The 13,493-nt window shown below is 34.7% G+C and overlaps 1 protein-coding gene and 1 long non-coding RNA gene across 2 annotated transcripts in view; one reads left to right on the top strand and one right to left on the bottom strand.

Annotated features, from left to right (window-relative positions):
* Positions 1–13,493, top strand: part of ELP3 (elongator acetyltransferase complex subunit 3) — a 91,962-nt gene that overhangs the window by 34,100 nt on the left and 44,369 nt on the right. The window contains exons 8-9 of the mRNA XM_077868727.1: positions 7,468–7,629; positions 10,132–10,258. Of these exons, the coding sequence (XP_077724853.1) occupies positions 7,468–7,629; positions 10,132–10,258 (289 nt within the window). The remainder of the gene's footprint in view (positions 1–7,467; positions 7,630–10,131; positions 10,259–13,493) is intronic.
* LOC144295979 (uncharacterized) overlaps positions 6,443–13,493 on the bottom strand; it is a 38,158-nt gene continuing 31,107 nt past the window's right edge. Inside the window, exon 4 of the long non-coding RNA XR_013363125.1 lies at positions 6,443–6,644. This is a non-coding gene — a long non-coding RNA (uncharacterized LOC144295979). The remainder of the gene's footprint in view (positions 6,645–13,493) is intronic.

Raw genomic sequence — 13,493 nt, 5'->3', positions numbered from 1 at the left:
CTGCTAGAATTTTCTTCATAATCATTTAATTTGCAAATATAGTGAGCTTTAATTTTTTTTTGGATTTGCATACTTTTCTTTTTCTTGCCTTATTGTCATGGCTAGGACATTAGTACAGTGGTAAATAGAAGTGGTGAGAGTGAGCTTATTTATCTTACTCCCAGTAACACAAGGGAGACATTCAGTATTTCAGTATTAACTGCAATATTACCTGAGGGGTTTTTTATAGATACCTCTATTAGGTTGAAGAAATTTGCTAAGAGATTTTATCATTAATTTGTTTGTTAATGATTTCTCTATATTCTGATGACCATATAATTTTCCTTCTTTAGTTTTATCAGGTAGATTATTTTGATTTTTTTTTTTAATATTTAACTTTGCATTCCTAGTATAAACTCCATTTGGTCATAATGTGTTTTCTTCTGATATATCATTTTTCTAATACTTTGGAAAGTATTTTGTGTATATGTTCGTAGGAGATGGTGGTCTGGAATTTCCCTTTTTATAATTTCTTTGTTAGGTTTTGGTATTAGTGTTCTTATGCCAGTCCCATAAAACAAGTTAGAAAGTGTTCCCTCTTCTATTTTCTGAAAGTTCATATAAAATGAATGTTTTTTCTTCCATAAGTGTTTGCTAGAACTCACAGTAATATTATCCAAGGCTGGAGTTTTCTTTATGGAAGGGTTTTAGATGATTAATTCATTTTCTTTACTAGATAAAGGGATACTCAGATTTTGTTTCATCTATCCATTTTGCCAAGTTTATTTTTCAAGGAATTTATCTACTTCAAGTTGTCAAGCTTTTTGGTATTAAGTTGTTTATAATATTCCCTTATTATGCTTTTAATGTCTGTAGGATCTTAGTGATCATCCCTCTTTCAATCCTGATACTGATAATCTGTGTTCTCTCTTTTTCTTGATTAGTCTAGTAAGGAGTTTATCAACTGTGTTGTTCTTTTCAAAGAATTGACTTATGACTTTATGTCCTCTACTTCATTGATTTCTGCTTTTCTATTTTGTTGTTGTTGTTTACTTTATGGTTCTTTCTTTGGGTTTACTTTATGGCCCTTTTTCTTTGACTTTGTAAGGTATAGAGGCTTGGCCATCAATATAGACCTTCATTCTTTTCTGACATATTTAAACCTTTAAGTTTTCCTGTAAGCACTGCTTTGGCAGAATCCCACAAACTTTGATATGTTGTATTTTAAGTATTATTCCATTTAAAATATTTTTTAAATCCTTTATATTTTGACCCATGGATTATATAGAAATGGGTTAATTTCCAAGTTTCTAAAAACATGGAGTTCTCTTGATACTTCATTGTTGTCAGTTTCTAATTTAATACCATTTTGGTCACAGAGAGACTATTCTGTATAATTTCAGTTTCTTGTTTTTTTTTTTTTGTGTGTGTGGGTTTGGGTTTTCTTTTTTTTTAAGATTTTTATTTATGTATTTGAGAGAGTGCAACCACATGCGCGAGAGGGGAGGAAGGGTAGAGGGAGAAGAGAGAAAGTATCCAAGGAGCCTGATACTATGCTCAGTCTCACATCCCTGAGATAGTGACCTGAGCCAAAATCAAGAGTCAGGCACTTAACTAACAGCCACCCAGGATTCCAGGTTTTTAACATTTCTTTTTAATTGAGATTTATTTTGTGACCACAGTTTACATGGTCTCTCTTGGTGAAAGAAAGAATGCGTATTCTACAGTTGTTAGATGTAGTATTCTATAAATATTAGTTAAATTGAGGTGATCAGTATTGGGGGTTTTTTTCTGTTATTTCTCCCTTCGGTTGTATTAATTTTTCATTTATTTTGAGAATCTGTTATTAGGTTCATATATACATTTATGATTTCTGGGTTTTCCTGATGTATGAGCTTTTTATCATTATGAAATATGGTTTATCCCTGGTCTTGAAGTCTCTTCTAATTGATGTAAATTTATTACAGTCTTCATGTGCTTACTGTTTGCCCTATGTATTAGTTTGTCCATCCATTTGCTTTCCACACATATTGCCTCTATATTGAGAGTGGATTTCTTGTAGCCAGCAGTCTATAATAGTGGAGTCTTGAGTTTTTATTCATTTTGGTGTTGTCTGACTTTCAGTTGGAGGGTTTAGTCAGTTATCATTTAATGTAATCATTGATACAATTATATTTGCATCTACCAGTTTAATCATCCCTTCAGTTTGGTTTTCAGTAGCCAAAAATAATAGTTTTTGTGAATAATGTTATTGTCTAATTCTGTATAATGCATTTTTTTCTATTTCCTTTAGTAGGGAATGTCTTTTTAAGAGAGATCCCTTATATCTAGCATAATGCCTTAAGGATAGAGAATACTAAGTAAATGTTTTTATTTTATTTTATTTTATTTTATTTATTTATTTATTTATTTATTTATTTATTTATTTATTGTAAATGTTTTTAAATGAACCAGTGGAAAGAACTGTGCATGAAGAATCAGGAGAGTTAGGTTCCACGTTTATGTCTGTGATTATCTTACATTATTACCTGGTTTAAGTCACTTATGTCTTCTGTGCTTTAGTGTCCTCATTTATAAAAATGAGGAGATGGGACCAGATTATCTCTAAAATTACTTCTTTCTCTAACATTCTATAGTTTGACGATTTCTATTGGAATAAGAATGTTTATCTAGAAGATGTATTTGCAAGTTATTTTTCATCTACCAGTCACTTTCTGACAATGACAACTTTTCTATAATGCATTTATGTATATAATCCCTTAAATTTGAATGTGAATATAATGTTAAAATAATGTGTAATAATTGTGATTTTTTTTTTCCTTTTCAATTAATGCATTGCTGTTGGTTCTTTAGCTGTCTGATAGCATTCTTGTCAGTTGTTTAAAGAATCAAAACCCAAAATGTAATGGGTAGTATTTCCTATATATATCTTACACCTTGTCAACTAGCATGATAGGGAGCAAGGGTCCCTGATTAGTCTCTAAACCAAAAAGTCACAAGGTTAGTTTTTCATAGGTTGTACTTATTTACAAATTCAAATTCTATTTTTTTCTGTTTCCTTGGTTTATTTTGGGCAGATCCTTTTATTTATAGACTCCCTTGACATAACAACCAATATCCAAGAAGCAGACCTGACCACTGTATCAAAAAATAAAGGGGAAAGGGGGGGGAATGTGTTATTTCTAAATCATTAAACACCCAGCTAGGTCATTCTTAAGTCTAGAATATCACAGTACAGCATTGTACAGAGAATGAAATTTTATTGAGATACTTTACAGATACGATTTTAGCAAAAAAAGAATTTGTGTTGTGGTGCTACTACTGAGGAATTGCACCAATAACCCCAGATGTTATTTGGCAATTGAAACAAATATTTGGCTATCCAGGGATTTTGTAAATTCTACTTCCTGATTTTGGGATTGTAGATTCAGAAGAGAGTTTTACGTTATGACTAATGGAAATTAACATTTCATCTATGTACCATTTTTGTTTACTTTGTAATTTGATTTGAGCAGGCTGAGGTCCATGTAGGAAAGGTTCTGTAAGGTTTTCAGGGATTTAGGCCTAGAACTCTAGTGAGATTTCATGCAGGACTAGACTAAAACACATCCAACTTTATTAATGACAGAGGTTTTAAAAGAGGACTGTAACAAATTGATAGCAATGGAAAGTGTTCTGTGATGCCATAGCCTCCCTGGAGTGAATCATGTAAACAGTTTCCAGAACATAATAGAGAGACTTTGACAGTAGTTTGCTGTCTTCCTTCAGTGTCCTCTTTCTTGAGATGCCTCAGGCAAGGAGTTAGTAAGTCATGATAGATACCACTTTTATAGTTTACTTTTTTCCTTCTATAAATAGAACAAAGAAATAATATATGTTTATGTTTCTGCCGCTTCTGATTCCTTGTTCTTAAGTGGTTCTTGATATTACCTGTGTGTCTTTTACTTGCAGCTAGATTGTTAAGCATCTCTGGGACAAGAACTATTGTATTATCCTTCCTATTGAATACTTGGTCTAGTGCAAGGCACCTTCTAGGGTTGACTCTTTGTAAGAGGAAAGATAACCAGTGGAATTATCTAGAGGTTGCTCTGGGAGTAAAGAGAGACTTGTAACTTCAGTTATGCCTGATTCATTTATTCATTCTTCATATTTATATTTTTCTACATTGAAGAAGAGGTTTTAGTTCTGAAGCCCTTGAGCAGTTATCTCTAAATGTATTTGATCCTACTGCCTTCGAGGAGCCTCCTGTCTAGATGCATAAACATCCACAAATAACAAGGCAAACTGTATTCATTTTATGGGCAAGGTGCTTCTGGGAATGGGAGGACAAAGTTATGAGAGGCTCTGAGAAGATGTCATGGGAGGAGAAATGTATTTAAGCTATGTTTTGAAGGTTGGGTAGCATTTAGTTTTTCTGTATTTTCAAATGCTGAAGGTATTGTCCCACCCTACCCACACCCTCCAACCTCATAGAAAAAATGCTGTCAGGGATGCCTGGGTGGCTTAGTGTTTGAGCATCTGCCTTCGGCTCAGGGCATGATCCCAAGATCTGGGATCAAGTCCCACATGGGGCTCCCTACGAGGAGCCTTCTTCTCTCTGTGTGTCTCTGTGTCTCTGCCTGTCTCTCTTTGTGTCTCTCATGAATTAATAAGTAAATCTTTAAAAAAAATGATGTCAGCATAAGTTATTGGCTTCAGTTATATTTGGCTTTGCAGAGCATATTAGCATCTTTTATGCTTGGAATACCCACCACAGCATTCAAAAACATGTATGTTTAACATAGCCCCACAATTGTGGGGTCCAGACTTATTTAAGATGTCTGTAATATCACAAAAAGAGCAGTGGAATTGGAATCAAAAGACCTGGGTACATCCCAACTTGGTCTCTTAGAAGTAAGAGATAGAGGCTGGAAAATGTTTGACACATTCCTAGGTGCCCAAGAACTTAAGAATTCTGTGGCCCCCCAGAAGGGATGGCAGTTGAAGTAGGTATTAAAGAAGAGTAATACTATTAGATGGCTACCTAAATGATACGGATGGTTATAGCAGGCACCTTCACCCAAAAGTCGTATTTTACTTAGACTAGTTGACAGTCTTTATGCAAATATTTGCATATTAAAGAACAATCATTAATATCCTTACACCTCAGTTAAATTAAGAGACAGGCTCAGTGATGGTAGGACAAAATGTAGCATTAACAAAATTCCTAATAAAGACACAGTGATCCTATAGGAAAGATGGACATATACTCTGTTCTTTAGGAAAATACCCCATTGGTTTTGTCTTTCATATTAAGAGTTTCTGCTTAATTGCCTTTCAAATGATACTACAATTCTGAAAAGAAGATAGTGGTAAAAGTTTTTGTAAATATAAAATTGTTCGCTTTTAAAAACTTTATTTTTTTTTATTTCTCCATTTCTTCTACAAAAGTAATGACATTTACTTCCAGAAGAAAGACATTTTTGAAAATGGAGTTAAATTATTGCTTGAGAATAAAGTTTGTCTCTGTCATACTATATTCCATCTATTTAGGAAGAGACCATATAATCCTTGCAGCAGCTTCCTCTCTTTGTCTATGCTTTTCATGATCTGGGCAATAGAAAGGTTAGCTGGTGATTTTCTCTTTCCTCTCGACAGATTCCCAATTGTACAGTTAGTTGCCCATCCTCTGTTTTTTCCCCAGTGATGCAAGGTACTATTGTGCTGCTGAGTTCCCTTTTAAGAAATATTGGAGGCTCTATAAAACTATTAGTTAATAGGGAGGTTTGTGATACAATTTTGGAATGCTTTATTTACCTTCTTAAATGCAGTAGTTTTAGAGTTTCCTACTTTTGTTTTAATCAATCTTCATGTGATTTACTTTCTCCATAATATAGGAGTAGTGTAATTTTTTAAATATGATTTTCTCCAAACACAATAATTGATATTCGAAGAAAATTATGTTTATCCATGGCATTATGTACTTCCATTACTGCAGTTCTTGATTCCCACATATTCAAGAGGCATGGGAGTTTCTGATTTGGTTGTTGCAAAGAAGCCTTAATAATTTAGTATCCTTTTTTAGGCAGGATTTGATAAAATCTGAGCCCTTTTCCTACTTAAAATTCACTTTTTAGTAACTTTGGACCATTTATTTAATTTTTAGTCCTGTTGCTTCTGGTAATCTTGTATAAAACCTTATTACAGTACTAAACAGTACAAAAGAGTTTGAATGTTGAAAATCAAAGATTTCAGAATCAGTCCTCCAGTTCATTGATTCTTAACCTTGTTAATAACTGTTATGAATAAGTCAGCTTTTATTGACAGTTAATGAAGTGAACCTAAAGCAATAGTTATAAAATTGTGGAAATCTTATGATTTTTATACTTTAAGAAATTACTATGAAATTCTTTGAAAGGAAGGAAATTAAACAGCAAAAAAGAAAATAAGTGTTCCCCCACCCACCCACCCAAGGAATTGGGAAAGTTGTAGAAGGGTTAGAGGAGTTGAAAAGAGAAATCTGATGCCCCTTGCTGAATTGTCTAAGCAGTGTGATGAAGTGAAATTTGGAACAAGGCAAGGGTTTGGAAGTCAAGTGGACCCAATTTCAAATCCTGACTTGGATATTACGAGCTCTTGTGTTCTTGGACAAGCTGTTTCATCTCTTTAAACTTCAGTTTCTTCATCTGTGAAATGGAAATAAGACATACATCATAGAGCTGATAAAGCATTCTGTTTATACAGAGTGTATAGCATAACACTTGGCACAGTAGCCTCTGTAAATATTAGTTCCTGTATCCTCACATCAGCAGCCCCCTTAGCAAGTCATTTTTGCTTCTCTGGATTTTTGGCCAGCAGTAAAACCATTAACTCAAGCAGCTTGAACCTAAAGTGTTACTCACTAATACCTGGTATTAGTGAAAGAGAAAACCAATGCCAAATTTTATAAAGCATTGCTAAGATTAATAGGCTTGTCAGAATGACTTGTGTGTATATAGAGACATTTTATCTAAGTTATTCCTATGATCATTATACATATCTTCCTCCCCCCTTTTTTTTCTCTTATTTAACATGACGTAAATATGGAGTGGGAAATAAAGCAGATAGTTTTCATGTATATGAAAAGTGGTTGTCAGGGTTTCCACAGTTGAAATCACTGCTTTCAGGGAAATTATGGTTGCACCGTACTGCAGGAGGAGGAGAATGATAATGATAATGGTAACAGTACTGTGTGCCAGTTCACTCATGTCAGTCCTGTGAGGTATGGCTCCTGTTAGCCTCATTTTGCAGGTAATGAAACCGAAGCACAGAGAGATTAATAACATTCCTATTTGCATAGTTAGAAAGTAGCCAACCCAGAATTTGAATTCAGACAGCCTGGCTCCAGAGGCCACACTCTTTACCACTATCTTATACTGGAAGGATTTAGAGATGACAGTCCTTTAAATGGGAGCAGATGTCCTAAAGCTGTGGCAAGTTTTAGATTTCACTTTTAGATTTGTTCTGCAGGTATTCTGAGAGAAGCCTCACAAAGTGTATCGGAATTACTATCGAGACCAGACCAGATTATTGTATGAAGCGGCATTTAAGTGACATGTTGACCTATGGCTGCACAAGGCTGGAGATAGGGGTACAGAGTGTCTACGAAGATGTGGCCAGAGACACCAATAGGTAAGATGGGGGCAAATGATTTCACACAAGCCTCCTCCTACTCCCGTGGATTATATCTATGTTCATACTCATCCTCTCCTCCTTCCTATCAATCTTAAAGAAAGAGACATAGGTATTCTTTTCAGAGTCATCCTTCTATCTCTGCTCTTGATTTCTTTTTCCCTTCCTTACTTCCAGTCTTTTCTCTACTGGTTCTTTTCACAGTAGCCTGTAAACATGCTCTTGTCTCTTCCTGTTTTTGTCATAAACAGCCTTTCCCATGTGGAAAACAGAAGGCAGGGCTCAAACTCGGTCATCTAAAGCAGGAAAGAAGGCAAGAAGAGTTTGAACAAGAAGGAAATTAGGATATTTAAAAGATTGGTCTTTGTGAAGCAGATGCCATTTAGCAGAGTAAGAGAGTGATTGGTGAGCAATGGGTATAAACTTTGAGAAATTTGGGAGCGTAAGAAAGGATAGAAATAAGGGTTGATAGAGCCATATGAAGTTCCCTTGTAGAACTCTAGAAATAGATCACTGAGTTGAGGAGAAAAGACACACATGAAAGAGTAGCTGTATGAGGAACTTTATGATTAATTGGTAAGTTAGAAAAAAAAAAGAGATTTCAAGTGTTTATGAGGCAGCAGAGTTCATTGCTTGTGGATATAAAAGCAGGCTTCAGGGAGTTGGTATGCATTCAATTGGACTTTAAAAGCTATTTTACCAGGAGGGGCAGACATTTTGGGGGGCTGTAGTAAGAGAAGGAAGTAAAAGAGAATGAGGGAAACATTCATTGGTCAGCATCTTAGAAACCACCAGAAGAATGCCAAGCTAAGGAGGGAGGAGTCTTTCCTTTAGGTACTAGCAGTCTGTTGGATACATTTGAGCACAGAGGATTGCACAGATACCAGGCTTAAGAAAGATTAACCTTAGAATGCACTCTTGTAGGGGGAGTCCTGAACTGGAAACATTGGTTGGCCTGCTGTAGTGATCAAGGGTTGTACCCATGGAGATGGGAAGAGTCTCTTGAAGATAGGAAAGCTTTCTGAAATGAAAAGAATGACATCAGACCTGAGACTTACAGGAGGAATATGCTTCACATGGGGAAGAGAAAGATTATTTCAGGCAGAAAGAAGCATATAAGCAAACTCCTGAGGATGGGAGCACATGGCATATTGAGGGGATTCAGAGTAGGTTACCTTGGTTAGAGTGTAGAGCATGAGGTAGGAGAGTGGTGAGAGGTAAGGCTATAAAGATATAAGTCATGATGGCCAAATGATGCACAGGGAGTTTGGGCTTTAATCTGAGGACAGGCTGTGAGCTAAGTTGTGATAGGAGCATATCTGCATTTTAGATATCTTTGGAAGGATAATTTGCACTAATTTAAATAAGAAAGGATATCTTGAAAAGAAGTGAATAACAGTGTTTGGTGACTGAATGGAAGTAGGGGAAGCTTAGAGGGAAAGTGAGTTTTGGTTTTGGATGTACTGAGTTCTAGATACTTGTGAAACAACCATTGAAGGTTTGCTTTAGAGCAGAGCTGTCCAAAAGAACATTCTGTGATGATTGAAGGGTTCTATACCTGCACTGTCCAATATGATAGCACAGCTGAGGGAATGGATTTTTCATTTTAATTAATTTAAATATAAACTGAGTAACTACATGTGCTCTCATATAAATTGGGAAGTGATTAGCAAAAAGAAATTGGAAATGGGTTAATGGAAATAGATGGGAACATCCAGAGTGGGATGGAATCCATGTTTCTAGGATTTATGTGTGTGCGTGTGTGTGTGTGTGTGTGTGTGTGTGTGTGTGTGTGCGGGCGCGTGTGTTGAATAAGAATGTCCTAGAGGTGAAAGGATTAACATAGGGCTTCAGTTTTTAGTAGCTCCAAACTGTTATTAGGGCTTGCTTCATACTTGAATGTGGTACTAGAATGTTAAGATGATTTACCCAGCTGGCCCCAAATGATTATGCCTTGTCACTAAAATCCACTCTTCTCACTTTTTTAACGACCTTAGAGACGATCAGAGTGCAATCTGTTTTGTATGTAGGTGTCATTCTTCATCTGTCTCTCTCTCTCTCTCTCTCTCTCTCTCCAGATAATTTCAAAAGATTTTTAAAGGAAAGAGCATAACAAGAGGCTGCTTCTACTTGGTTTTGAGCTCATTATTTTTGTTTTTTAACTTAAATATTTACATTAGTAGGCTTACTTCGGCTGATGATGCTAAACCAAATAATTTTAGTGTACATTAACTCTGGTTAACCCAATCATTTACAGTCAGAACCTTGAGTAGGTACATGGGGAATTTCTGAGAAGTATCTCAGCAGTGAAATGATTTATTTCCAGGCCTTCTCAGAGCTAGAGATATAAAAATGATTTTCTGAGATTTTTATTCCCCAACCATATTATTCTTCATTATAAAACTACTATTACACGTCTCAGAGATTGTTTTCCCTCTGTTCCTTGTGTTAGCTTTCTTGCTCATTTATTTATATAACAGGTAGTGAATTTTCTTTCCTCAGGGGCCACACTGTGAAGGCAGTATGTGAGTCATTCCATTTGGCCAAGGATTCTGGTTTCAAAGTCGTGGCTCATATGATGCCTGATCTGCCAAATGTGGGACTAGAGAGAGACATTGAACAGTTTACAGTAAGTGTTGCCTTAAAACCAAGGACTTTCGAGTGCTTCTGCATGCTACCCTACCCTCTCTGCTCTTTTTGATTATTTAATGCTAATTTTTCCCCCATGATTAAAGCAATATGTCCTCATTATAGAATACTAGAAACACTATAGTGAAAGAAAAGTCATTCACAGCCCCAGCACCAAATAAAACTCTAACATTTTAATATACTTCCTTCTAGGATTTTTTTTATGCTTAGGCTTTTTGGAGGGATGAGGTGGTTTATACATATATACACACAGACACACTTAGACTTACGTATATGGTAAGTAATTATTTTAATGGCCTTTTCACTTAACATTATATAAACATTTATCTGTGAAATATATATAGGATGGTCTCTGTTAACATGTTAACATATTTAAATGTGTACTTAATTTCCACTGAATAAATATGCCATACTTTGCTTAACTCCTTCCAAGTTTTTTTCAAATTGAAGGTATTGCCAGTTTTTTATATTGTAAATAGCACTGCAGGTAAACAATTTTATGCCTATAACTTTTTGTAATATTTAGGATTATTTCTTTAGGATAAATTCCCTGAAGTAGAATTATCAGATAAAGCTATATCTCACCATATTACTTAGTTGTTTTTCAGAGGATTGTAACAATTTAGTCATTTTATCTTTTTCCCCAAATAATTCTTTCCTGTTTATGTATTTTTTTTTATTTTTTATTTATTTATGATAGTCACAGAGAGAGAGAGAGAGAGAGGCAGAGACACAGGCAGAGAGGGAGAAGCAGGCTCCATGCACTGGGAGCCCGATGTGGGATTCGATCCTGGGTCTCCAGGATCGCGCCCTGGGCCAAAGGCAGGCGCCAAACCGCTGCGCCACCCAGGGATCCCTGTATTTATACACACACACACACACACACACACACACACACACACACAGATATAATGTTTGTTTTTGCTAATTTAGTGTATAAAAGTGCCATTTCAACTTGTATTTTGTAATTCTAGTAATATATTTTTCAGGTTTGCATGTAATAATTCTTTCATCTTCTTGGAGTTGTGTGTTTTTGTTCTCTGACCAATCATTCAATTGGATATGAATATTTTTAATGTTAATTTAGACGAACTTTCTTAGGTAAGGACATTGTGGATTCATTTTTTTTTAATAGTTGTTACAAATATGTTTGCACAATTCACCTTGGGCCTTTCATTTTTATATCTGTTGTCAAATCCATCCCATTTATTTATGATTTTAAATGTTTCTGAATTTAGAGCTGCCTTTCTCTTCAAGGACTTCATTAAACAGTGAAAGAAAATATTTGAGTTTTCTGTTCTTTGAATTCTAATATCTAACTCTGGGTTGGTTGGTTTTGGTCTTTGTTTTTTGGTTTTTGTTTGTTTTTGTTTTTGTTACTCTATCACATGTTTGCTTGATCTGTGTTCCTGTTGTCTTAGGAAATGAGATTGATCAGAACTCTTTCATCTTCAGATTCTCAACTAAAAAAAGTACCTTTGGGATATTTGTTTAGAGAAGAGGATGAAATTTATCAAGTTTTCATTTATTAAGTTTATTTTCAAGTTTATTTTCAAATAAATTTATCAATTTATCAAGTTATTTTCTTCATAAAAATACTTTATTTTACTCTATTTAGAATTCACATTGTCTTATTTGTAAACATATTTAATAATTCTTTCTTTCCTTTTAAAAAGCTTATTTTTACAATTTTTAAGCCAATGAATTACAACTGAAGGCCAATTTATAAGATAGTACTAATTCATAAATGTCCCTGTTACTAATTCTCCTGTGTTCTCTGTGTAAAGATTTTTGAGTCTAATAGCCTCTCCTCAGTAGTTAATAGCCAGTACTTAGACTCCTGAAAGGCCCCTGAAACACTTTTCTTTAGCCCAGCTCCTAGGTGGACCCAAGATACAGCCAGAATTCATAACTTTAAATATCCTTAGAAAAATATATGGCATATTTCAAGTAATAGCAAATAGCTGAGTCTTTCCATTCATTTTCCTTAGTGTCTTCAAAATAAAGAATAGTTCAATGATGATAATGCAAAGACAACCCTTTGTGTAAACAGATCTATCTTCTTGTTTGAAATCTCAGAAAAACTCAAAGGGAATATGAACAGACCGTATGCCTTTTCTGACTGCGTCTCAGCAAATAAATGAGTGATAAAGCTAACATTTCTCTCTAGAGCAAAATTCTCTACAGAATTAAATAGTGTTAAAATAAAGAATTTCTACAAGTCAATAAGAAAAAAGCAGACAGCCCGGTAGAATGGACAAAAACACGTGAACAAGCACTTCACAAATAGGCTATTTAAACAGCCAGTAAACATATTTAAAAGTTCTCAAAGTCATTAATCTTCAAAGAAATGAAATTTAGAACTACAATATATTCCTACCATATACATACCAGAAAAGGTAAGAATAGCTAAAATGAAAAAAAGACAAAATCAAGTGTTGCTAAGAGTATGGAACAACTAGAATTCTTCATTTACTGCATTGGTATGTCATGTTTGGCATTATATACTAAGGATGAATATATATGCATATCCCATGACCTAGCAATTGTACTCCATTTCAACAGAAACGCCTACCTGTATTTGTGTACATACATTTGTGACCAAAAGTCACAGTCACAATTTACTACTGTTAGTAATATCATCAGAGTGGCAACAAGTATCCATTAACAACAGAATGCATGAATAAATTGAGGAATCATACAGTGAAATACTAGAAATAATAATAAATTTATTACAACCTTATGCATCCTCATGACTGATTCTTTTTAATATAAAATTGAGTGAAGGAAACTAGATCCAAAAGACTACACATACAATTCTGTTAATATTATGTCAAAAAATTTGGGTGGAGTTGTAACTGGAAACAGGCGGAGGTGAACTTCTAACGTTTTGATATTCTTTTTCTGAATCTGAGTGTTGGGTGCTAGTTACATGATGTGTAAAAAAATCTATCAAGATGTACACTTAGGGTTTGTGTACTTTTCTGTATCTAAGATACATTCTAATAAAAGTTCACACAAAAACTTTTAAAACTAGTTTTTGTTTAGGAAGTCTTATTTGGACCTATTTGGAATTCACAACCTTTCCTGAATTAGTAAGCAATATATTTTATACTTTTTTAAAGATTTTTATTTGATAGCACATGAGTGGGGAGGGGTAGACTAGCAAAGGGAAAGGGAGCAGACTCCTCACTGAGCAGGGAGCCCAATGTGGG

This window comes from Canis aureus, chromosome 24 (genome assembly GCF_053574225.1).
Source record: "Canis aureus isolate CA01 chromosome 24, VMU_Caureus_v.1.0, whole genome shotgun sequence".
NCBI classification, from domain to species: domain Eukaryota; kingdom Metazoa; phylum Chordata; class Mammalia; order Carnivora; family Canidae; genus Canis; species Canis aureus.
This window is presented reverse-complemented; position numbering and strand designations above follow the sequence as displayed.